The 25,939-nt window shown below is 49.0% G+C and overlaps 1 protein-coding gene across 2 annotated transcripts; it reads right to left on the bottom strand.

The window, feature by feature from the left end:
* Nucleotides 1–972: 972 nt before the first annotated feature.
* tmem164 (transmembrane protein 164) lies at nucleotides 973–21,582 on the bottom strand. Of its 2 annotated transcripts, XR_001966129.2 has the most exons (7): nucleotides 20,331–21,582; nucleotides 12,020–12,069; nucleotides 8,215–8,281; nucleotides 4,173–4,251; nucleotides 2,455–2,555; nucleotides 1,802–2,065; nucleotides 973–1,692 (listed from the first exon to the last, which is right to left on the bottom strand). XR_001966129.2 is itself a non-coding variant. In XM_018752126.2 (6 exons), the coding sequence occupies exons 1-6, from the start codon at nucleotides 20,784–20,786 to the stop codon at nucleotides 1,859–1,861; spliced, it is 960 nt and encodes a 319-aa protein (XP_018607642.1). In that variant the 5' UTR covers nucleotides 20,787–21,582; the 3' UTR covers nucleotides 973–1,858. The 2 variants fall into 2 exon arrangements, 1 of the variants encoding a protein (XP_018607642.1); XM_018752126.2 differs by having other exon boundaries at nucleotides 973–2,065.
* Between the last annotated feature and the right edge of the window lie 4,357 nt (nucleotides 21,583–25,939).

The raw sequence follows: 25,939 nt of genomic DNA, 5'->3' as shown, positions 1-25,939 counted from the left end.
AAGAACTACAATAAACTTGTGTGTGGAACTTTTTTAAGAAAACGTTTTAAAAAGAGAAAAAAAAATTACTGTTTTGTACATCAAGATCAATGCTTTTCAAGAAAAAAATATTTTGGATCTAGTTTCTAAATTATTTTAGTGGTTTTCTATGTTTGAGAAAATCAAATTGATCTGTGTCAGCGGAGGACTAAGTGGTCGCTTACATGGCAGTGACACAATGAGTGGTGTGGGGCTGCCTGGTGTGGCCCCCCCCCCCCGTGTTTTTATTTCACATTTATATTTTCTCTGATTATTAACTTGAAAATGTTATTGCAAAAATAGACCTGGGAAACCAAACCCTCCCCTTTAGAACTAGATCCTCTTTCTTTCCACATTTAATTGCTGTTAGTGTGAGAAGTTGAAATGGGCATTTAATATACTTTGGCTCCTCAAGAAAAAAAAAATTTTTAAAGTTTTTTTTTTTTTTTGGGGGGGGGGGGGGGGGGGGGGGAACGACATAGATGGGTTATAAATGGGTATGTGAGCTATGGCTGTGGCAATGATATTGTAGTTTTAAACACTATTGTTATTACCTTTTAAAATCATTTATCCAACAAAACAATAAAAGTCCAAATGAAAGGTTATCTGTGTTTTGTCATTTGTTTAAATTATGAATTTATATAACTCAAATTACATTAAAGGACAAATGCTGAGTGGTAGCTTCCAGTATCAGGCTTATATTCCATTTCCTCTTAACTCTGCATTGCGAAAGTTATCCTGTTCCAGGGTATCACTCACACACTGATCAGTCACCGAAACCCATGTCAGCTGGATATGAACACAGTGCAAAATCTACAGCCCGGGAACTGTGGCACCAGTGCTACTTGCTGTGCCAAACACACATAGAACAGATGAGCTGACTATAGCAGGAATGGTCTCATGGTGGGGTGGACAAGTGAAAAGATCAGAATGTGTCACATTATAGCCGTTTATTGAAAGTACAGTATACTGTCAGTACAGTAAAGTACTAATATAGGGGGGAAACGGGTACAACAAAATGCATGACAACATTTTCAAAACTGCACAGTACAGTTATAAAAATCCCAGATCTGACATAGGTTGTTACTTCACATTTTCAAAAATCAAAGTCATAATAAAAGAAAATTAAAAATACCTATCCCGTGGTCTCAAGGGTCACCGTTTCACCCAGCAGTCCGCACGCATCACGCGTCCGGATGGCCGTCGCCCCCTCCCCGCGCTGGCGCTCTGTCTGTATGCCCGAGTCTCGTCCGAGTCGCTGGCACTGCAGCTGGAGACATGTGCGATTCCCCCCCCCCCCAACCCCCACCAGTGCAGCCAGCGAAAGGGGCTGTTCGGGTTCCACCTCCACCAACAGCCACACGTAGGTGAAGAATTCCACTGAGCACTTGTCTGCGTCCAGTCTCTTCTCCAAAATAACAGTACTGCTTTAATACGGTTTCCTAAAGTGGTTTACATGTCTGAGATGTAATAAACCATGGTAAAAATCACAAAAAGGTCACATTTAATTCGGGTCGCCGGTATAGCACGCAACATCAGCGCTGCACGGCCTCCTCCGGGCGCCACGCCGCAGTCTGGAAAGAACCTAAAGAGGCATCCCGGTCGTTTCCCGACTGCCGGTCCTACGCGGTTCCCATCGGAAGCCTCTCCCGCGTGTCTCATTTGGCCGGAGCGCTAACGTAACGACGAACAATATTACCGACCGTCCTTTTTCTTAAAATAAATGTGTAAGTCACAAATGACACTGTTAAGTGAGCAAATTCCATACAAAGAACCACAATACCAAAGAAACCATGAGGCGTCGGAGCGAAAGGCCGGAGCCCCGTCGTGTCCCGTCCCGTCAGTCCATCTTCTTGCTGCGCAGTCGCGCCGCGTCCATTACGTGCCTGCAGGCGGGACCCAGGTTGTGGCAGAGCAGCGTCAGGACCTTCCCGTGGGTCAGCGTGAGCAGAGTCTGGTGGCCCGTGGCCCACACCCGGTACCAGGGTCCGTAGAAAGGGTCCGACACGGCCGGGCACAGCATGTTGTTCAGGTTCACCTCGGTCACCTGGAGGGGGTTGCAATCGGAACGCGCTTTTGCGAGGGACGCTGGGATACGCACCCCGGCATCGTGCGTGGCGTCGGCGTGGAGCGAGGCCAGCGGTTCAGCAAGGATCTCGCTGGCCGCCGTCCTAAGAACCCGAGCGGTTCTGCGCTCCCACCGTGGCGCCCTCGAGTGCAGCACTTACCCTCGGTAAAAATGACCCTGCTTTACAAATGGCTAAGACATTATGGGCAAGTTAATATACGATGCTAATGCGACAAGGTGCCGTGTGCGTAAGCGTGACCTTAACACCCTTTGATGACGTTCAAATGCAGAACTGAGTGCGGGAATATAGGACATAACTAGAGTGAGTGCGCGAGTGTGTGTGCGAGCGCACTCGTCTCGGGACTCACCAGGCCCAGGCCTTGCAGGAAGACAAAGTGGTAGAGGAAGAGGATCCCGGTGGACAGCAGTGCCCACCACATGTTGGTCAGTGGCTCTGGCTTATAAACACCTACAGAGGTGAGCAGAAACACACCCATGGAAGAACAGCATAAGTTTTTTTTTTTTATACTTTTTAAGAAATATAACATCAAAGCCTGGCTAATCATTTCATGCACAGCAACCAGATCTAGACTTCCATGAAACGACCGCTTCCACTGTTCCCCCGAACACCGTCGTCTTCGGTGGGTCAGGTTAGCAAGCGAAACCAGTTCACGCTGTTCACACAGCTAACGTTTCCCGGGTAACGACAATTTGTTTACAGAGGAGCCGGCGGGGGCTGCCGGCAGCGAAGTGGTTACCGCTGCTCACCAATGTACAGCTGAACCCAAGGTTGCAGGTTTGAACCTCATCCTCGAGAAACGTCATCTCCCTAAATCGCTTGCCGTACAAAAGGGTAAAATCACCGTACGCCACTGTGGAGAAAACCGAGGTAAACGTGCTATCTGAAGCAGCTCGGCATCGTGAGAAGTCGATACCCACCGACTTCGGAAGCGCCGTGTCCTTCTCGCGATGCAGAGTTCGCACTGGGACGCCACATTTGGTCAAACTCATTTATACTGTGTCTACATTAGGTGTTTGGGTCGAGGGCCCGAATCGGGGGTTGGGGAGCCGAGCCACTCTGAACAAACACATTCGGCGCAGCGCGGCTTCCATAGGCGAACTGCTTTCGGTGCGCAGTGGGAGACCGTGGACAGAACCCTGGGGCCCCAATGCCCCGCCCATGGGCCCACTGTTCGACCCCCCACGGGAATAAATAAAGGAATATCGAGAGCGGTGACCTCCCGCTGGCGTTAACGTGGTACAGCCGTAGTCTCCTGACACGAGAACCGAGGTTTTCCCCGCCGCCGCCATCTGGATTTCTGCATGAGCTAAACTGGAAACGTGTTGTCACCAGTCACTTGTCCGTGGAATGTGTGGCACCCAAGATCACTCACACGCCGGTGGGGAATGAATACTGTGCTGTACACTGCGTGAGCATCCCACCCTCCTCACTGCAATGCGAAAACTTCCCTGCTCTGTCCCTGGAGACGACAACCTTCCGGAGGGTTCCTCTTGCGCCATTAGACCCATTGGGGGAGAGAACCGAGAACTCACACGTGACCCACGATGAACGAGCAATTATCCGTAACTCCTGTACATATGGGGCAACTGGTAGCGTAGTGGTTGGCACTACTGCCTTTTGACCCAAAGGTTACAGGTTCAAATCCCACCACTAGCTATAATACCCTTGAGCAAGGTACTTACCCTAAATTGCTTCAGTAAAATTACCCAGCTGCATAAAGGGGTAAATAATTTCAAGCTTGACAGTAAGTCACTCTGGAGAAAAGAATCAGCTCAATGAATTAATGAATATGTATCAGTGAGGGAGGGGCTTCACTCATCACAATGACACAACTGGAACACTAGGTGGCAGCATCTTCAAGAGGATGCCATTAGGAAGGCGCTCGCTCCTTGGGGGGTCCTTGCGGACCTCTCGTCGCTACAAGGTATGCACAGAATAACCACATGTCTTATGCAAAGGCTGCTAAATATAGTAGTCAGTCTGGCTTTTATCTAATTGTGGAAAAGTTAACTACAATACGCTACAACAAAAATAATTTACCTTGAAAAATGATGCAAGACTTACCTCCTTTTCTAAAAAGGTAGATGGGGACTAAGTAGAGCATGGAGTGTTGAATGTAATACACTTCCTTTTCGAAGGGGAGCTGTGGGGACAGAAGAGGAGCGAACAAAACGATGAGCACACGGCGTCCCCGTGTTAAAGTTCAGTTCCTCTCGTCATATCTAGAAGATCGTGTTCGAAATGAAGCTCATGCTGGTTAACGTACGACATGGTTAATACAGAACCCTCGCTGCACAGGAAGATGTCGTGACCGTTGCGTGTGGAAACATCCCTTTCCGCGCACAGACGCGCACAGACACACACACACACACACACACACACACACACACACACACACACACACACACACACACACTTCACAAGAGGTACACACTGTTCAGTGACCTGCTTGTCTGTATTCAACTAAACCAACATCGTTTGTTCTTATGCGTTATTAATGCTGTCGTTATGTTGATCGGCCGATGCGGTCGAGTACGTCGAACGTTCGCAAACGGCCCACATCGGCGGTGCTTTAAAAAAAAAAACGGTGGGGGCGTTAGAGGGGTGCGTCCGCACGGCCGACGAGCCCCCGTGCTCGGTGCGCGACGCCGCCGAATTCCAGCAGTCGCCGGATGAGCGGCAGGGCGTCAACCTGCGGACCCGTGAGGAAGAGCTCCGAGAGAAACGAGCTGGAAAATGCAGGAGCACTGCTGGGCCTGCAGGGGGCGCTCTTCCTTCCGACGGACGCCAAACACGTGGGCGGCACAAGGCGCTCGTCCCCACGTGGTCCCAGCACACGCCACATTCCCACCGAGCGCCTGTGGCCCGACAGCGGCCGCCTCGCAGTCCCCCATCACGCGATAGGAACGGACTGACGTTCTGCCGGTGCTGCACGGGGGTCGGGGTTAGAAGGTCGGCGCGTGAGCTCCGAGACCCCTACGTACAGGGACGGCGGCTTCGATCGCTCCCCGTCGTCGCGATTGTTACGCTGCAGATCGTTGAAAAACCCGACCGGAGAACCGGTCGGTTAATTGGTGACGTTCGCCGACCGCCTCCGGGCGTCTCCGTTCGAGGCTTTCCGTACAATCGCACTTTTGCGCTCACTTGAACGCACTGCGGACGTCGGCATTCGAAACACGACTCCGCGCCTTTGCCGGAACCCAAGTCCTACCGTTTGTAGCGACCGCAGCACGGGATTCCCGTTCTAAAATAGTGCCCCCCTACCCCCCCTACCCCGATACCTCACCGCAGTACCGCTGTACCGCTGTACCGCTGTACCGCTGTACCGCTGTACCGCACCGACCGGGCCTCGCGCGACTTTCAAATACGGTAGAGAAACACGAGCCTCGGGAGGCGACCAAACAGTGTTTCGTGACCAGGGAGAAGAAATTTGGCGAAGGGCTGAATTAGGTGGAGGAGACTCGTCCACCCAGGGGACGGCGTGTAAAGGGGAGCGGCCTTATTTGTGCCGTTGTGGGCTGTGGACGCAGCACCATGTCCCACATCGGTGCACTGCTTTAAAAATACCCGCTTCGACGATCACCTGTTCGCCCCGGTCTCCTAGCAACCAAACGTGGGCAGCAACGCAGTAACGGCTTGCCAGGAAGGTGCACCACCTGCCCTGGGACTCGACAGTTTGAGCGTTGAACGATAACCTTCATTAATGAGACTCCGCAACGAATGCGTAACGTTTTGTTCGTTAGCCGACAGTTTCATCTCAAGGCGGACACTTTACTTGAGCCAAGGGTACAACGGAAGGGCCTTGCTTCGAACCTTACGCGAATGTGCCCTTAACCGTCCTGCCACCTGTTGATATTGTCACGTTATATAAAACACGACAAAACAAAATTTTCCAAGGTTTGAGTTTTGCGTTGATCATGATTAGCTAAATTTTACCGATTACTAAAATACCACTAGTTCTTACGGTGTAAGTTTTAGTTTAGTACTTTACAGCCATCGGAAGATTCGAGAAGGCACCGGAAAGTTCCAGAAAGCATCACATCCTAAAAGGTACTGGAATATTTAGCGCTTGGAACCTGGCACCAAAACTCAACAAAATTTGCTATTTTCAAGAATATGGAATGTTTTTCTGAAAACTTACATATAGCACGAACTAACGCAAAAAGTATGAGTGACATAAACCCCAAGGGCGTTTATTTTAGGCTGGTTAGTCTGGTTTAAAAAAAAAAAAAAAAAAAAAAGTCTCCAGGCTGCAATCTGCTGCTTTTCTTAAACCTGTTCTGTTCAATGCAGGGTACGGGATGGAGAGTAAAGGAAACCAGTGCGAAGGTGGGTTGTAAGGCTCCTCTGCCACACACGGCGGACCCGACCCTTTCAGGTCCGGGCCGCGCGGACGGAGCGGGACTTGAGCCGCGTGCTTTTCGACAGGCGCTCGACAGCACGCCGCGGTCTTGTCTTTCCACGTCCGCCTCGCAGCTCAGGGGCGGGAAGAAAGGCCGAGTTCGCCGTCCGAAGCGCCGGGTGACGCCGGAGCTCGGTCGCGGCTGAGGGAACGGTGTTCGGCACGGTCCCCGAACCGCAGATCCGCGTCACGGATCGCGCGCGTGTTCTGCTCCCACGAGTCCGTCTTCGCCCGGCGCCTCGGACGAGAGTAGCCCGCCCCCCCCCCGCATCCCCATCCCCATCCCCATCCCCATCCCCATCCCAACACCTACTGATGTTCATTTGCTTGACCGCGGTATTTCTGCTGCAGCTGCCACTGAGCACCCAGGTGGGGCGGAAAAATAAATAAATAAATACGGCTCCTGCCCATAACATTAGCAAAAAGGGTGTTGTGTAAGAGGGTGGAGGGGCGCAGGGCCGGGGTGGGGGGGGGGGGATGCGGGATGTTCATCACAGCTCAGTTCTCAGTCACCGACCGCTGTTGCGCGTCAGGCTTTTCGACCGTCGTGCTCAAACACTTCAGCAAACGAACACGGGTTAAAAACGATCTCATTTCCGCAAACGCTGTCGCCATGGTTACCGCACCCGGGTTCGGCGACGTGGCGCAAAGGCCCGGCCTCCGTCTAAAGCAAAGGAGCTCGTTTTCCTCTCGCTGCTCGAACAAATTCGTCACTTAAACCCGCGTGTCGCAGCAGGAGGTTCCACATCTGCATTCTCCCCCAGAGTGTAAGGGTACCGCGGTGTTTCCTCATTGCTGCCGGCGAGCCGGAATGGCGGCGTCTCCGTGGCGATCGGGGGGGAAGCGGGCACCGGAGTCCCGCCGTAGCCTTTCGGCATTACGGTGCGTAAACGAAGCACGAGAACAGCGAGGCTCCGTACGAGCAGCACAACATGACGGCGTAAAAATACCGAGGAAGGGGAAACGTGGTATTTGGGGTGACGTACGGCCGCGCCGTTATCCGAGTCACGACTCGGTTCGTTTTCCCGCACCGGCTGAAATCCTCCATGTGCGGCTGCATCTACAACAACAAAAGCCCCTGGATCGGCACTCGAGAGATGGGTCCGCAAGAACCTGCAGATCTGCAGTGACCTAGATGCTCGCGGAGGATGCGGGGGGGGGGGGGGGTTGGGCGGTTACCTGGGCTGCGACAGATAGGCCATGAGAAGTCCTGCGCTACAAGTGCGCACACACACACACACACGCGCACACGCGCACACACACACACAGAGTGATTTCTACTTTGATGTTTTTTTCCTCATTTACCTACATTTCCGAGACCATCAGGCCACTTTCGCTCTATATAGAGCACCGGTGGAAAGCGGGAGTGCGACACCTGTGTGACACCTGTGCAGGACAACGTGGATCGAAGAGCGACCGCAGAGCAGCGGGGGGGGTGTGTGTGTGTGTGTGTGTGTGTGTGTGTGTGTCCAGGACGTGCTCCACAAGAGCCAGGAGTCATAGCAGCTCATCTCCTGATCAAACCGGTCACCCAAATGCGTCCAAATGATGAGGGCACCTCCAACGTCCCACCGGTGCTCTATATACGGTACAAATGCGTACTGTATTCTGCGCAGTGTTACGCGCAGCCGCGCCCAGATGTCCAGCATGACATCTGGCACCCAGCTGCCGCGTTGCGACGAGCGGAGTCCGAGACACACTTACCAGCCTCGTGTTGACGACGGGGAAGAGGAGAGCCAGGAGCGCCCCGTTGAGCATGTGCACCTGAAGCCTGTACAACGGAGACACGACGGACATCGCGTTGGTTTGAAAGCGGCCAGAACCGGTCATCCCACCTCCACGGCGGTCATGCTAACGAGAGCTCTCCGAATACGCACAGCGGGGCACCGGATATGCCGAAGCAATTCGGGTTCCGCAGACAAGACCGCAAGGTTGATGGAGAGCAAGGGAGACGACCCTTAAGAAAGGCGCCCGCCCGTCCGTCCGTTACCGCCCGGTACGGGGTGCCCGCGGTCCGAAGCCTATCCTGTAGAAAGCCCGCACGAACACAGGGGGACCACGGGAAGTTTACGATCGAGTCGGATTGAAACCCGACGACACCTGCTTTGCCACCGCATCGCTCCTGAGAAAGCGACTCAATTCCTTAAATAAAAAGCCGCAGCTGTAAAAGTGAGAAAAATTCAGACAAATCATACAGAGGCACGACTTTAGGTTTGGACTTTTGCACTGGACATACAGAGGGCAGACGCGCTCATCGGGAGCCCTTTTTACGCACCGATACGCCACCGGAATCCCGTCGAGTAACACACCTGCGTGTCCCGGGAGAACTCCGGGTACAAGGTTGCAACCCAGCGCAATGAGGCAGCAGCGCAGCAGGACTCTCACTTTGCTTCTTAAGTGAGCGGACGTGGTTCTGGGCCCGGTCGCGGCAAAGCGGTGACACAGATCTTTCCCGACGTGAGCGGCGCCCTGCTTGGAAGGACACGCCGCGAACGCGCGTGGGGCGCAGCTGTCCTGGCGTCAACCCGCCGGTGATTGGCGTTCCGCACCGCGAGATGCGACTGCGCTCCGATGCGGTTGCTGCATTTTCTTGGCTGCGGGCACGGGGGGGGGGGGAGGCTGTCTCATCGCCATGGCAACACCCCTGATGCCAGGCACTCCGACACAGGCTGACCCTGCTGTGATTCATGAGGCCGGACAGCTTAGGCATCCTTTACTCCGCCTTGCGTCCGCATCGGCATTTCTCATCATGCTTCGTTATCTCGACGCTGAATGGATTTACGACCAGGACGCGCCGTCACCAGCAAACCATCCGGCGGCACAAAGCCCCCCGTTACAAGCTGCCCCCTAAGCGGGAAACCGTCAGCATTTGGAGGATTTAATCCATACGAAGAGTTGGCGCGGGGCGCTCGTTTTAAAAGCCAGCCGCACTCCTAAGTCGACAGGGCCCCTCACATTTTTCTCATTTTTTCTTGCTGTTAGACACTAATTCCAGGGCAACACAGAAGGGATTTATTGGTATAAGTGGTGGAAAAGTTTTTCCTGGTCCTTCCTTCCAAGTCCTTTCACTAATTTCCTGTTTCGTCGCGTTTGCCGTTAACCGTCCGTTCTTACAGGTAAGCGACGCGAACCTAGACGGCGAGAACGTCGTATTGAAACGAGGGACGTTTTTGGCGGTACCCCCCACGAGGGTGGCCGGAGGGAGGCACTTCGGGAGCGCTAAGCGACGGCGCCATCGCCGCAGCGGAAGTCTCCGGCCACCGCTTGAGCGACGTCTACGGCCCCGGCGAGGAGCTCCTCGGTGCGCGTGACTGTATGGGGAATTAGCACGGCTGCTTTAAAGCCCAAGAGGCGTTTCAACTGTATATATATATATATATATATATAAAGAAATTTTTTTTAAAATAATTCTTCTTCCAGTTCAGCGTTAATGAGAAAATGTGAGAACGACTGTCAGGCTGTGTATTCATCTACATGTTTGATATTTGCAGCCAAAGCCACGGGCACTTGGGCCCCATGAGGTTCATTTCCCTCATCTGCCTTTTGCTCGGGACTCGGTTTGTAACTTTATTTTCCTTTCTTCCCTCTTTGATACCCACTGCAGTTCTTGCAGCAATGCAATGCACAGCTAATCGTTGCTTATCTATTCCGTCTCTCGATCCGTCGTTCGGCGCTTGAACCAAACTGACATTTCACACGAACGCACCCCGAAATCTTCTCCAGTTTGCATTCCACTAAATAACACATCGTAAGAAAACAAAAATGTACACACTGGCTCCTCAGCTTATGCACAAGTTCATTCATAGTTCTATTTATTTGTAAATCCAATGTCAATTTTACCATTAAGCCGCAACGAGTTAAAAGCTGCATGCTGGATATAATCAATTAAATACTGTAAGACTTCATAACCTAATATTTATTACGGAAGATGACTAAATATATATAAAAAAAATCTTCATTCCTCAAAACACCTACTCAGTCGAGATTTTTGTCCGATTCATCTCATAAACATGCAACGTGCTACTGATCGCCATCGCTCAGAGACACCAGACATGAGTTGAATCAAGGTGAACCCACACTCCTGGTAGGGTGATTTTTACCGATACCTACTGGTAGGGCACGTAAACACAGGCTGCCTTAACTCCAGCATAAAATGAAATTTCAAACAAAAAAAAATTAAATCATAAATGAAAACTACAACAGACAAGAAAGCATAATAAAGAAACTGGACTAACGTTTGCATCTTTAAAAATACGAAACTCGACTAACACTAGGAGTCACCCCACACAGACTCATCAATCTATTTATTCTCCAATTCTTATGAATATGGATGTACATATATATAAGCATTTCTTTGGTACTACTGTGATCACACAATGTCCAAAGATGTGCTGCTCATAGTGTGCGAGTTACAGAGAGTGTGTGTGTGTGTGTGTGTTCCACTGATGTATGGCTGAGTGACCCAGTGTAAGTAGTGTATCTAGCAGTGTAAGTCACCGTGGTGAATAAGGTGCGTGGGCTCATAACACTACATAGAGTTCGTCGGAAGTCGCTTTAGAGAAAAGTATCTGGTAAATGAATAAATGTAGATGCCTTGGAACTGCAGTCATTTAGTTAGTGAAAGTGGACCCGGCAGAAGGACTATAAGCTTTCCGTTACCATGGTCCACCTGAGGTGCGTATCACTGTACTACACATTACAGAAATTTCTCCATCTACTTAGTGTGACGCCGACAGCGTTTCGACTCCGAACGCAGAAAAGTTGCCGGCGCCAACACTCTCAAATTTGAAATTTAATTAATTTACACTCACACACACACTGTCTGAACCGCTTGTCCCATTCGGGGGTCGTGGGGAGCCGGAGCCTAACCCGGCAACTCGGGGCGTAAGGCTGAAGGGGACGCACCCAGGACGGGACGCCAGTCCATCGCAAGGCACCCCAAGCGAGACTTGAACCCCAGACCCACCGGAGAGCAGGACCCAGTCCAACCCGCCGCGCCACCGCACTCCCCCTTAATTAATTTATTGTAATTAAAAAAAGAAATACTTAACTGAAATATCTACAATTAAGAAATCTTATCTGATGTGCGTAACATGCAGCACATGAATTTACTGCAGTGCCACCTGTTTGCGGCTTCCTTTGCAACTCTTTCAGTCAGCAATTACCCGCCCACAGCCCAGCTGACACTTATTTATAGCCCGCGTACATTTGCCGTGATAAAAATTCTCTACATCAAGGGAACAGCATGCGTTTATCTTGCTCGTCGACGACTCGGAAATGTATGGAATCTCGGACCGCGGAAGCGTCGGCAGGACGAACGTCTATTTTTAGTCGCTAATCTGACAGCCTCTGAATATTTTACACCATAAGCCGGGGACGCATCGCGGACCCCCCCGTGCCGTTACCGGATGGTCGGCCGACAAATATATCGTCGTGGCGCGAGCAGATGCCGGCAGATGCGCCGGACGGCCCGCGCGCCGCGGGAGGCCCGTGCGGCGGAACCGCTCACCTGAAGATGACCATGGCCGTCTTGGACGGTGGGCAGGCCAAGAGGAAGATCTACAGAAGGAGAGGAGAACTTTCTTAGGCAAAGTCTGCAGTTTGTACACAATGGCAAAGGAGAAAATGCACCACAACGGTTCTCTCACACACACACAGAGCTTCAATACTGTGCGACTCCAGTAAGGTCTGTTCACCGGGCGTTTTAGTTCCAGCTGTCACCAGCATCTCGGTCCAGTCCTAAACTCGAAAGTGTCATCGGCTGAAAGCGTTGGTAGTCGGACCCGAAGGTCGCAGGCTCGATTCGCACCTCCGGCTGCAGCCCCCTTGAGGAAGGTACTTACCCTGAATCGCTCCGGTAAAATGACCCATCTGTACAAATGGCTACATAAATAAGATGCTTGACGCTCTAAGTCCCTTTGGGGGGGAAAAAAAAAAGCATCAGGTAAATGTAATGTTGCTCAGGGTAACTTTTTTTTTTACTGCAATGATTAAAATCCCTAAGCATAGATTAAAGTGCAAAAAACTATTTATGACCTTGTTACAAGTTCAAAACAGAGATCGATCGTGGCATTTCGGCAGAATACTTAATACCGTACGCACGGCCAGCTCTTATTTCTATATTAACAAATAAAACCCAAGGGTAAGGAGACAGCTGCGGCTCAGCTGGAAAGGGAGGTGACGAGGGGCCGCAGACAGCAGGCCGCAGAGAGGCCCGGGTCCAAGAATGCTGCCCCGAGGCCCGCGGGGGGTCCCTCGCTTTGGCTTTGGCTCCGCCTCGGGTCTTCGCTTCGCCGCTTCGCTCCGCTCATCTCTTAAGACGGCCCGTCTCCAAAAATGCGGCAATTAAAAAGTTTCAGGGAAGGAGACTTCGGTGTTCCGACGGCCAGCGGCTCCTTCTCGACTCGGCGGAACCTCGTGGCGCTCGGACGGGCGACTCAGAATTGGCGGCAAGGAACTTTCTGTTCATTTCTTATACCCGCGCTGTTTATCGAAGGCATCGACGCAGATCAGCGGTCGAGCGAGTTTAACGAAGCCGGAGAGCTTCGTCACAAGCGTAAGCGCGGCGTTAAAAGGCGTACGGCGAAACGGAGGGGAAGAGGTCGGCCTTTCGGGGCTCGGACACGGACTCGGTTCCAGCCAACGATACAAACGAGCGACGCGTTTGCTCGACAGAACGATGCGGGGGCCCAGGCGGGTTCCCCGAGTGACCTTTCCGACCTCTCGGGCTGTCTGCCAAAGAAAGGGGCCGTCCTCCAAAGGGGGCTGCGCTCTTCCGCCTGACACGACACCTCCCTCCGCTGCATCGTGTGCCGCATCTCTCCCCGGCGGCGGCGAACAATTTGGGTTCCGCTCTCACAATGTACGGAGAGCACGTTCCGGCAAACGCTGACAAACCGAAGCAACATCTCCGCTGCCGCCACAGCCGGTAGCGTAACGGTTAGACCGACGGCCTTCGGATCCAAAAGTCACAGGTTCGAATCTCACCTCCAGCTGCGGTACCCTTGAGCAAGGTACTTACTCTAAATTGCTCCAGTAAAGTTACCCAGCTGTATCAATGGGTAAAAAAAAATTGTAGGGAGACTGTCGTTTTGGAGAAAAGCATCAGCTAAAGGAATAAGTGTAAACAAGGGTGTGAAAACTCTGAGGAAAGCCACTTCCCCTGCTACCCCGCCGCTGAGCAGTAGCTTCCTCCAGGATGTTGAGAAAGGGCCACTTCCTTCCTGGACAGCAGCAGATGAGAGCAGGGCTTCAGAAAGAGAGAATAAAAATGATGCCAACATGGGGAGAATGAAAGACTTTAAAGATTGTGCTGGCGGGGGAGGGGGGAAAAAAAAAAAAAAAAACACACAAATGATAAATTTGATGGGCAAAACGATAGCAGCGTGAAGGAAAGACAGAAAGAGGAATGATCCCCGCAGGCATTATGAGGACACCCACATGTCGTGGCAGCGCAGCGTCTTCATTGCGACAGAGAAACGGTAATAAATAGCACCGCAGGCGCTTACGCTTCCTGCCGCTCATCAGATACGGTTCCTCCGCCGGCGATACCAATCCGCGTGCCGACCCTCACGCGTTAAAGACGGCGCGTTTGCCTCGAACGCTCCGAGAAACGAACCCCGATCCATCCAGCGTAACCCAGGTTACGGTTTTACTCTTAAAAGCCCGGATGCTTCAGGACGTTCGGAACGTCGTGGAGCCGAAGCGCTTCGAGGTTCCGAGTGTGCGGCGATGAGCGACGTGATCGCAAGCGCGTCTTGCATTTGCATCGCATTTATTCATTTAGCTGATGCTTTTTGTTTTGTCCAAAGCGACGTACAACGTAAAGCTGCTTACAATGTTTTACCCATTTACACACACACACACTTTCGGAACCACTCATCCCATACAGGGTCACGGGGAACCGGAACCTACCCGGCAACAGAGGGCGTAAGGCCGGAGGGGGACACACCCAGGACGGGACGCCAGTCCATCGCAAGGCACCCCAAGCAGGACTCGAACCCCAGACCCACTGAAGAGCAGGACCCGGTCCAACCCACTGTGCCACCCCACCCCGCCCCGCCCATTTATATAGCAGGGTAATTTCTACTGGAGCAATTTAGGCTAAATACCTTGCTCAATGGTACCTGGATCCAAAGTGTGTAACTCTAACCACAACGTTACCAGCTGTCTAACGCTCGACCGTCTGCTCCTTTCCAACGGTGGTACTCGAGGCAGCGTGTCACGCGCTCTCGACGGCCCCCGACCACACGCAATAACACAACCAAGTTCCCCTGACCACCCGCAGCAGCGAGCGGCATAGCAGACGGACCCATCATCTTCTAGTGAAAGACTCGGGTTCAAATCCACCCCCCTGAGCAAAGTACTTAGACTCAAATGATACAGCACAAATGACCACGCTGTATAAATGGGTACAGCGGTGTCAGTATCTTAACGTACAAATGTAATACGTGGGCAGCTGGTAGTGTAGTGGTTACAGCTGCTGCCTTTAGACCCGAAGGTCGCAGGTTCGAATTCCACTCCTTTTGCAGTACCCTTGAGCAAGGTATTTACCATAAACTGCTCTAGTAAAATTACCCAGCTGTATAAATGGGTAAATAATTGTAGGTAAATGAATTAACGTAATATAATACGGTAAGTCGCTTAAACAGGACATCAGCCAAATAATGGTGAAAGCTGATACAATTCATACTTTACGTGTACAGTGCATACATCTACAGGACATGTGCCCCATCGATCAACCGACTTTCCTCCAAAACATCTGCTCGAATCAAATAAATTCTTCTAACCATATGTTGCATCACTTCTGTTGAGGTATATGAACCCAGTCGGGTTAGCAAGAGCAACTCTAGAGATTCAGTGTATAATAAATAACGTCCAGCATGTGTACGAAATAGTAATACTGAGAGGTTCTGTCAGGTAGCGGAGTTTGGGTCCTACAGAACAATTCGGCAGGACGCCACCTTTGGATTTACCAAAGAACTTTCCGGAAGCTAAAGACACTTCCTTGTGTTGCATGCAAATTATTTTTTCAGAAAGATAAAGATCCTTTGGTCATGAGACAAATCATGGAAACGCCAAGAGCTGAAAAGCTATAAATGAGGTTCGTTTTCCATAACTTCAGGGTGAGAAACGGGAGCTTCCCGTCTTAAAGTAAGTGAAATATAAAATAAAGAAACGTACTCGTCGGCCCCGCTAACTCATGCGACAAACACTCTACATTTTATTTCCCGATATTTTTGATGACTCAAAGTGCTCGTTCCAATTATGCGTTTCACCACCTTCTGCGGCACCTTCCGTCTTCCACCACCAAATAGGGTCGAAGTGCCATCGTGATGCTAAATATTAACAAGAACAGCACAGAATGTGCAGAAAGGAACCAAGGATGATGCTGAATAACAGCTTTATTATTAACAGGGCACACGCTCATATTCAAAGCAGAAGTACGACCCTGCCAAACTTACCTGGCTAAAATAACTTATTTAATATGTTTGCAACGCAGCAGCAGACGTCCAGTAAAATCGAGTAACTGCAGATCTACGACTCGCTTCACGGGCTCCGTCTCCAACGAAATGTGCGGCCGACTGTTCCTTTCGCCGGAGACCTCGACGCAAGCAGGCGGAGCTCCGGTCGGAGCTGTCGCCTAGCCCCAGAAGGGCATAGGCTCGAATCCCACCTCTTGCTGGAGCAACTTTGAGCGAGGCACCGATTCTGAATTGCTGCAGGAAAAACTACCCGGCTGTATAAATGGGTACGTAACTGCAGGTAGGCGAACAACGCAAGAGAAAAGTGTCGGATAAATTCACACAACAAAAACTGAGCAACAGCTGTTTGCATAACTACGTGTAGATGGTACAAATACAAAGCACCCCTCTAACTGGGAAATTCTGAAGAAACATATTAATGACAGATCCCAATGACTCCAGAACGGATCTAATCTGTCCACTCTTCTTCCAAATGCATCTCCTAATGAAGGAATTAGGGACAGGATGCTGCTGGAATAAAAAAATATATAATTTTTTCTTTTTTTAAAAAAAAAAAAAAAAAAGGCTTTTTTCCCCACACATGGGAAATGAGAGCTACTTCTCTGTGCCTCATGTGGTAAAAGCATCCCTCCGTCAGTGAAAGTACTCCTCAGCCATGGATCAAGCAGGATTCTCACCACCAAGCCACAGCGAAGACACTTGGTATTCTTCTCATGACTCCAACAGTTCCCTGGTTCAGCTGAACACAACTCACCAGTGATTTTTTTTTTTCCCTTAGAAAAAAACTTTTATATTGTTAAATGAAAATCACCTGCAGCCTCCCTGTATCAGAGGACAGCAGGTATCTTGCCATGCAACACTAAACTCAGGATATAAATTAGGACCTGGCTGGAATAGAGAAAACTGCTCCTGAGCTCAGCATCTCAGAGTGTATATATTAAAGGATGCGCCAAAAAAAAAAAACCTTTAATGGCTGATCAGAAACACATTGAAATCCAGGTTTCTGCTCGAGGAACTGGAGGACGGGTTTGTAGAACTCCGTGGATTTACCTACAGGGATTCATAAAGTCAATAACAAGGACAGCAACCGAAAAGACGATTCAGTCCTTATTAATATTACTATATTATCATTAATATCCGCAGGATCCGTCCTTACCTCACAACTGACTCCGCCCAATACTTGTCCAGGCCATGGTGACTTCCCGTCTGGACTACCGCAGCTCTCTCCTGTGTGGCCTTCCTGCTACTGCCATCAAACCTCTACAGCTGATACAGAATGCTGATGCTGCACGAGTTGTGTTTGATTTGCCAAAGCGTTCCCAAGTACCTCCTCTACTCATTTCTGGCTATCTATCCCTATAGCTGCCAGAATCAAATTCGAGACCCTGGTTACTGTCTACAAGTGCATCAATAGAACTGCTCCCGGCTATTTACAGGACTTGATCGACCGCTACAGCTCAGCCAGGCCCCTTCGCTCATCTACTTCTGCTCGATTGGCGGTCCAGCGCACGAAAGATGAAGCACGGAGGTTCTCGGTTCTGGCTCTGTGTTGGTGGAATGACCTTCCCCTCTCGCTCAGAACTGCTGAAACTCCGTCGACATTCAAGAGGGGTCCGAAAACTCACCTTTTCCGGACTCGCTTCGCCCAAGATCTCTCCAGCTCATGTACGGTGTAAACGTTCATGCACCGTAACTTTATGATCGTGGCCGGATAACCCTTTACGCAGCCGCTCCTCCTGTACTGTATGTAAATGTCTGTGTACCTTTTTAAAAAAAATTTTAAAAAAATTGTAGGAAGGTTATCAGGATTCATCTATCCTGCGTTTTATGCACCTATAAGCGATGAACATTGGTGCATCAAGTGGAAAGTAACAAACTAGGTTTACTTAATAATCACGTCTGCAGCCATGTCTCTTTCTCTTAATGTAATGTACAAATTGTATTTTTTTCCGAGATGTACGTCGCTTTGGACAAAAGCGTCTGCTAAATGAATAAATGTAAATTAGCAATAACTAGACGTCCACCACAGGGACGAAGCCGTCTAGAGTCTATCCTAGTAGCACAGGGCGTGAAGCAGGGTACCTCCTGGATTGGTCTCTCTCTCTCTCTCTCTCTCTCTCTCTCTCTCTCTCTCTCTCTCTCTCTCTCTCTCTCTCTCTCTCTCTCTCTCTCTCTCTCTCTCTCTCTCTCTCTCTCTCTCTCTCTCTCTCTCTCTCTCTCTCTCTCTCTCTCTCTCAAATTGAGAGTCACTAATCCACTTGAGGGGTGCGGTGGTGCAGTGGGTTGGACCACAGTCCTGCTCTTGGGTTCAAGTCCTGCTTGGGGTGCTTTGCGACGGACTGGCGTCCCATCCTGGGTGTGTCCCCTCCCCCTCCGGCCTTACGCCCTGTGTTGCCGGGTAGGCTCCGGTTCCCCGTGACCCCGTATGGGACAAGCGGTTCTGAAAATGTGTGTGTGTGTGTGTGTGTGTGTGTGTGTGTAATCCACTTGAAACATGTCTTTTGATTGGGGGAGGAAAGCAGAGCACCAGGAGAAAGCCCATGGAGACACGGGGAGAACACGAAAACTGCACACGCACCGAGCAGGGATCGAATCTACATTCTCTCACACCACCCAGACGCTGTGAGGCAGCTACGGTACCCGCTGCGCCACCTTGCCACTAGTTTTAAATTTTAAAAAAAAGTAACACATTATTGAAAATATTTCACAAATGTTCCCTTTATTTGGGGTGTAGTGAGACACGGAACCGCACAGCCCCGGCTATCCCATCCCACTGCCCCCACCACCGTGGGGGAGGACCGGCCCGGCTGGCCGCAGTTCCGCATGCAGTTCCAACACCTTGCAGCCAGGCCATTGAGCAACAAGCAGCCCATTGTACAACCAGCGGGCTGCTGGCTTCCTGGGAGCACCTTGGTAGCGTGATGTGCACACATTACCATAGTACTCTCTGGCTGTCACTAAAGATGCACCAGCACGGGCCCCTCAAAGCAATATGAGCTCAACAAGGGGGATATTTCATTCATCCCTTATTAATACTCATCTCTCCCGTGCAGGGTCACTGTACTGTGGACCCTATCCCAGAAGAATAGGACGTGAGGTACAGCACACCATGGACAGGACGCCAATCTACAGCAAGACAGACACACACTGTCACAGAGGCCCAAAAAACTAAGAGAACACTTTGTCCCTGTAGATTCTTTGCTGGACCTGAAGTTCAAATTAACACAATTAAAACTGAATCAATACACTTTCTTGCCAGTATCTTACTTTTTTCAGGGAGGTTTTTTTTTTTTTTTTTGCTTACAAAGTGCAGATTGAAATAATACAGCCCAGCTTTGTCTAGTCCCTGTTTATTTCTTGCAAATACTGTTTAAACATTACATTTCCATTTATTCACTTAGACGCTTTTCTCCAAAGCGACTTACAATGGATACTATGTAGTGTTATCAGCCCACACACCTTATTCACCGCGGTGACTTACACTGCTAGATACACTACTTACAATGGACCACTCATCCATACATCAGTGGAACACACTCTCTCTCACTCACACACTATAAATACATGTTAAGCTATTTCCAGTTATACAGCTGGGTAATTTTACTGAATAAGTTTTTTTTATAGTAAGTAGCTTGCTCAAGGGTACTACACCTGGAGGTGAGACTTGAACCTGCGATCTTTTGGGTCCAAAGGCAGCAGCTGTTCCTATTATATTACATTATACAGAATCAATACATAATATACAGAATGCAGCCCAGGAAGAAAGTATCTATATATCAGTTGTTTACAGTCAGTACACATTCATGTTTTACATTATATTCAGGGGGGGAAAAACTGCCCTGCTGTACACACAGTTTCGCACGAGTTTGCGCTGCATTAGCGAGTGGGGAAGCCAAACAAACCAAGCCCAATATACTAACATTACAACTGCATCTATTAATTTCGCTGAGGCTGTTCTCCAAAGTGACTTATAGTATTAGGCTACTCACAATTAATTCAGAGGACTGCACAATTTTACTAGAGCAGCAGTTAGGGTAAGAATCTTGCTTAAGGTGCTACAGCTGGGATTCGAACCTACAACCTTTAGGTCAAAAGGCAGCAGCTCTAACCACTACGCTACCATACATACCATAACATAATCTAGTAAATGATATCTAATAGTAATTAATTTTAAGTAATCTAAGCTCCATGTCTGACCAGAAAAGCAATGGGAACGATTTCAACGCAGGGAAACTTGAGGACGCTCCACACACACAGGCGCGCGCCCGCGCGGCGTCGCGTCAGCAGTCGCGCCAGCAGTCGTGCGTGCCACCGCCGGGCACGGAGGTGTGTTACCTGCACCATGGTGACGACGTGGCACGGGTTCAGCAAGTAGATCACCGTCCTGGTGGCGAACTTGAAGCCCACCTCCACGCCGAACGTCATGCACAGGGCCACGAGCAACAGGTTCTTGCCCACGCTGTCCTGCTTGCTCCTGCTCCTGCCCGCCTCGCTGCTGCTGCTGCTGGGCGTCTCCCTCATCTCCTTGGAGACGCGGATCTTCCTGAAGGCGAGCGCGATCTCCAGCACGGACACGAGCACCATGACGAGGCTCTCGCCCAGGCGCTGGCGCGGGCTGATGAAGGCGGCGCACTCGGGCCCCCCGTTGCCCTCGAATTTGGGGTCCACCCCTCCGTACACCCAGTCCAGCAGGCTGTATATGTTGTATCGAGACATGTTCCGCTTCTCGTATTGAAAAAGGTACGAACACGACGGGATGAAGGACAGTACACTGATTTCCTGGCGAAACATCAACTGCGGAGTTTTCAGGAAAGGCCCAACGCGTATTTTAAATGAGGGGGAGAGAGGGCGAAGCTGCTCGCGTTAGCACGCGCGCTAAAGGAGCAGCCGAGCGGTGCGGCGCGGTGCGGTGCGAGAGCGCGCAGCATCCAACGCGTTCGTTCGCTCACGGGTACGCCTCCATCATCGCCGACCAAATGGAAACGGCTCGCTGAGCTCGCTCCTTCAGGTGATGAGATGCATGCGCTGCTGCTGCTGCTGCTGCTGCTGATGATGATGATGGAGATGGTGGACCTTCCTCTTCTGCGGGAGGGGCACCGCGGACGCCAGCCGACAGCCACAGCGACGAGCGCGCGGGTTGCACGCAAACGTGGACGAACGAACCGCCTCGCAGCCACGCAGAAGCTCGCGCGCTCGGCGGCCGGAAGTGGAGACCCTCGGAAACAAGAGGGAGTGCGATCGATGGCCCGGTCCGTCCACACCTCGATTTTCTTCTGGCAGCTTCCTCACGCAGCCGCTTCTTCTCTCGAGCCCACCGTCAGTAGCATCCCCGTGGGAGCAGCGACGCGGGCTGGACTGCACCGGGGGCGGGGCGTCGTGGAGAAGAAGAGGGTGGGGTGGTGCGCGCGAGAAGCCCGCGAGGTGCAGCGTTTAACCCGGTGCGCGCCGGTTCGCCGACACTGAAGCAGAACGGGAGCGTAACTCTAGTTCAGGTCCTGGCGAAGAGTGCGGCGAGCAAAAAAAGCTTCCCCCCCTGAAAATGGTGGAAAGTCAAATATAAAATACTTATTCACGTGCACGCATGCGCTTACGCTACGTATCTGTTGAGTAATTTTTTTTTTTTTTTTTTCCCCCAGAGCAACCAAAGTGCTACGGCCGGGGCTCTCCCCGTAGCTATACGACCATACAATGACAATCTGGACCGAAAAGTGCGTTTTATAGCTAAACGACGCGGTATTTTTCCCCAGTCAAAGTAATGAAAAGCATCAGTCAGTGTGGATTAATTGAGTCTCTCTCGGGTCTGCTGCTGAGCATCGCCATAGTTGGTACAAAAAAAGAAAATAATACACTAATATAATTTTTAAACATTTTTGATGATTTCACAGCGCAATCATGTTTACGATGCTGTATCATAATGTAAGCGATGTAATAATTATGTAGAGCATGTAGCAGACCTGACGAGACTTACACGTAAAACAAATGCATTTCAGCATATTATAGACGCGTATTTAGTCGGTCTTTACAGCTGAGAAGGTTCTGCTTATTTTAGGAGACTAGGCATGGCAAAGGACTCCTGAATTTTGATTAATTTCAGTTCAGTTCATTTTTAAACGGTACACGACGTCCGTGCGCGCGCACGCCCGCGTGTGATTGTTCGGTGTCGGGCTGGACTGGTCTCCAGCCTCGGGTGTATAATTCTTTCTCGAAATTAATCAAAATGACAACGTTTTCATCCCACACTAATTAATTTGTACAAATTCATTACGTCGCATCACAGCACAATAACGACTCCTTTGTACTTGCCTCATAATTTTGTCTTTTTGTGAGGTGTTTCGGAACAGATCATTGAACGGAAATGACGTTGAACTGGGTCCTCGTGTTACGACCGCTGTTTCCGAAGATGTTTGTGATTTTCATTTGAATCACTTTTCAAAATTTTCTGGTTGTTGTGGAGCAAACCAGGCCCGCTTTTCCACACACATAGGCCTACAGCCTTTAGTTTTCACGCAGGCAAGGTAGGAATGTGGGGCCCGACTGATTCAACTGGTTTCTATGGTGTTTATTTCACAGCTCGTGGCTGGTGTCTCTCTGTAATGGTGATCAATAACCAGACACAGAACACTGCACGTGTTTATCGTATAAAACCGTCAATAATCAGCACTGAATAGGAGTTTGCAGAGAGAATGTAATTTTGTTGTCAGTTTTTTAAATAAAATTAATTAATTTTCTGATAAATTTTGATATGAATTTGAATGACTGGAGTCCTGTCCAGGTTGTACCCCTCAGCCTTGTGCCCAGTGCTTCCAGGATAGGGTCCACTTCACTGCCACCCTGCCCAGGACAAGTGGTTATTGAAATTGGATGGATGGATGGATGCCGCTTAAAGGTTTTTTTAGGTCTTACAGTGTGTTTGTAGTGATATCCAAGAGTTTTAGAAAACACATCCTGCGAAAGAATCCAGAGATGTCTTGGTTTTCTACGTTTTTATAGACTCTAAGATAATAAAGCAATTTGAAAGTGGCCAATAGCTGACCAACGCTCTGAGTCACGAGGAAAGCACCAGTAAAATGTAAATTAAGTAACTACAAATGACTTGAAAGCATTTGTCATTAAGCAGTAGCACCTATAATCCTCAAAGCAACTTGGTTAGGCTTCAAGACAGAAGAAAGGTGCTTATTCTTTCTAGATCACGTTGATGATTGTTCTGTAGGAATGGGGGCCAGTGCTATAAGAGGCACCACAGAAGGTACAAGCCTGAGGGAATTCCTGAACTGTGACTCACATGTGTCTTAGATGTTGTAACATGTTCAGTTAATGAATGGCTGCAAATTAGTGGCATTTTTCAGTCAGTTGCATTTTTATTAATCCTTTAATGTAGTCCTTTAGAAATAGAAACGGAAGACTAATGTAGACTTGAGCTCAGGAGGGCAAAAGATTTCTCGTAGATGTTTGCAGAATCTTTGAGGATATGTGTATTCTAGCCTGTATTACAATGTGATGGTTGTAAGTTCTGTACATTCCTGACTATAGACACAAAAAAAATAACATGAGATAACATTAATTACAAAATTAAATTACCATATACTGTAAGGTTGTCTGATTTATATTTTCCATCTTACATGTAGCAGAAACGTCATGTGTGGAGATAGTCTTCTTATGCTTATAGAATTATACCTCAGTTATTATATTGGAAATGACTATTTTCCAGAAGCGGAGGAAGATGAATGGATGGATGACTATTTTCCAAGATGAATTTGCAATGGATGGATGGAAGATGATAATTGAACATCAGACAGCAAATAGCATTTTGACAGAATATTGCGATTTAAGTATTATGTTTCCATGGGATGTGGTAAATTAGATGAGAACTTATGCCTGTACAACTGTATAAGTGGTTACTGGAAATGGATAAATTGCTGATAAATCTCAGCTCACATTAACCATCACATATTTTTAGTTTAGCAATGGTAAATGCCATAATATCAGACTACACTCAACACTAAGATTTGGAAGCCAAGGGAGGAACTAAGAGGACATGGTGCAAAAATAGACAATCCAGATAGAAGAGGGTAACAGTTAAACTCTACATGCCTCTCTCATGTAGCTGCAAGAAATCCAAATTTATGGATATAAACTGGTAAGTACTTTCTTGCAGCACGACACCTCCTGGAATTTGAACAAATTACCTGCAACCATGGCAGTCACCTCTACTGATCATGATGTAACAATTTTTCAGCCTTCTCCAGGACAGCCTATAGCTTCATTTTTGGAAGAAGCATACAGTGATGATTTTCTGAGAAGGCTGTAAGCTTGTTTTTACCAGCTTGCACTCCCTTCTGCACAAATCCCTCAAAGCTCCTGCACAAGATGTGGTCATGATGAAATGCTCCCTGATGGTCATCTCGTCACCAACAGAAATAAACTCTTGTGCTACTTTCTGAGCGACGTCATATGTTATGTTTGCGTCTGGGAGGCTATCTTCATGCATGGAGATTGAATGCATTTAATTTTGTGTTGTATGTGTGGGGCAAAACCCACAGCTTAGCCAGGCGGAGTGTGATCTTTCCATCCGGCTGCAGTGCAAGGCAGCAACAGTCACTCGATAGAAGCTTCTCAGCTGAAAATGTACATCTCTTTGACAGGTGTGAATAAGCCCATGGAGTTTTCCAGTAACCTTGACCCAGAGTCCACCAGGGTTAGATTTTACTGCACCTCACAGAAAATCTACGTACTCATGGGGAAGCTTTGACACAGAGCAGTGCAGTTGTGCCTATTGCTTCTGGCAGTAGAAAATCACATCATCACAATTTAAATTAATATTGTTTTTCACATGTGCTTAGCACACCAAACTAGGAATAACTATTGCTTTGCCTTAATTATTTTCAGAAAGCCTGGACAAATGGAAGGAGGCAAAACACAAAGCACTTCTTTTATATGTCCTCTAGTGAAAGAACATTTTATTTATTGTGCTGTTTTAATTAGAGATTTAAATCATCCATGACTGGAAATAGTGCCTGTGTATATTTAGTCAGGCTTTGTGATTGCTTCTTTGTTCCTTAAATAGCCTCACCTTTCCAGTATCCACTAACAGAAAAAACAAGCTGCCTTTCTATAATATGAAAACTATGATCACTGCTCAGCGATGGTAGCTACAGCTAACATGCATAAACCAGGTATCTCTGTGTAATACAACACACTGAGATCAGTTGTAGGTGAGATTTGAACCAGCAACCTTCAGATCCAAAAGCAGCATCTCTAACTACTACACTGTCAGCTGCCCCTATTACAGCACCTCCACACACAGCACACTCACGTACACACAATGGGCAATTTGAGCACTAGCTCACCAGAAATACCTCTCTTTAGAATGTAGGAGGAAACCAGAGCACCCGCAACAGACACAGGTGAACACAGAGGGAGGAGGTGCAAAAACAACACAAACTGAGCAAGATTCAAACCCAGCTTGGACTCAACCCTACTGTATCACTATGCCACCTACAATAGAAAATTCAAAATGTGAAATTTCTTCACTGTGTTTCATGACCAGGTATATCACTGTAATTCTTCTGAGGACAATTTGTATTAATACACAAACCCAGTTGTCAGAGACCGCATCCAGTGACCCAGACGACATCACCATCAGACTAGAGCCTCTCAGTGAGACTGCTAGGGTTACTACTGTACATCCTGCATGTGCCATATAGGTGTTTACTGACAGGAATAAAAACACAGATGTGCACTGAGGTTGTAGGCTTCTGTTTCTGCACTAATACACAAACACTGTGCAAAGGGCAATAATACAGCAGACAGAAATAGCTGCCTATCGATGGTGTCTACAGTAATTGCGAAATTGTATAATTTTATTATGTAAATATTGGAAACATTTTTCCTTTCACTGAATGGTATGTTAATCATTATTTATTAGTTGGGTGGCAAGGTGGCAC

Source organism: Scleropages formosus, chromosome 4 (genome assembly GCF_900964775.1).
Source record: "Scleropages formosus chromosome 4, fSclFor1.1, whole genome shotgun sequence".
Classification (NCBI taxonomy): domain Eukaryota; kingdom Metazoa; phylum Chordata; class Actinopteri; order Osteoglossiformes; family Osteoglossidae; genus Scleropages; species Scleropages formosus.
This window is presented reverse-complemented; position numbering and strand designations above follow the sequence as displayed.

Coding starts and splice junctions, on each gene's coding strand:
- tmem164 (XM_018752126.2), bottom strand. CDS start 20,786: ATGTTTCGCCAGGAAATCAGTGTACTGTCCTTCATCCCGTCGTGTTCG. Junction 8,282..12,019: donor ACGGCCATGGTCATCTTCAG/GTGAGCGGTTCC, acceptor TCCGTTGTACAG/GCTTCAGGTGCACATGCTCA. Junction 2,556..4,172: donor CTACCTTTTTAGAAAAGGAG/GTAAGTCTTGCA, acceptor TCACCTCTGTAG/GTGTTTATAAGCCAGAGCCA.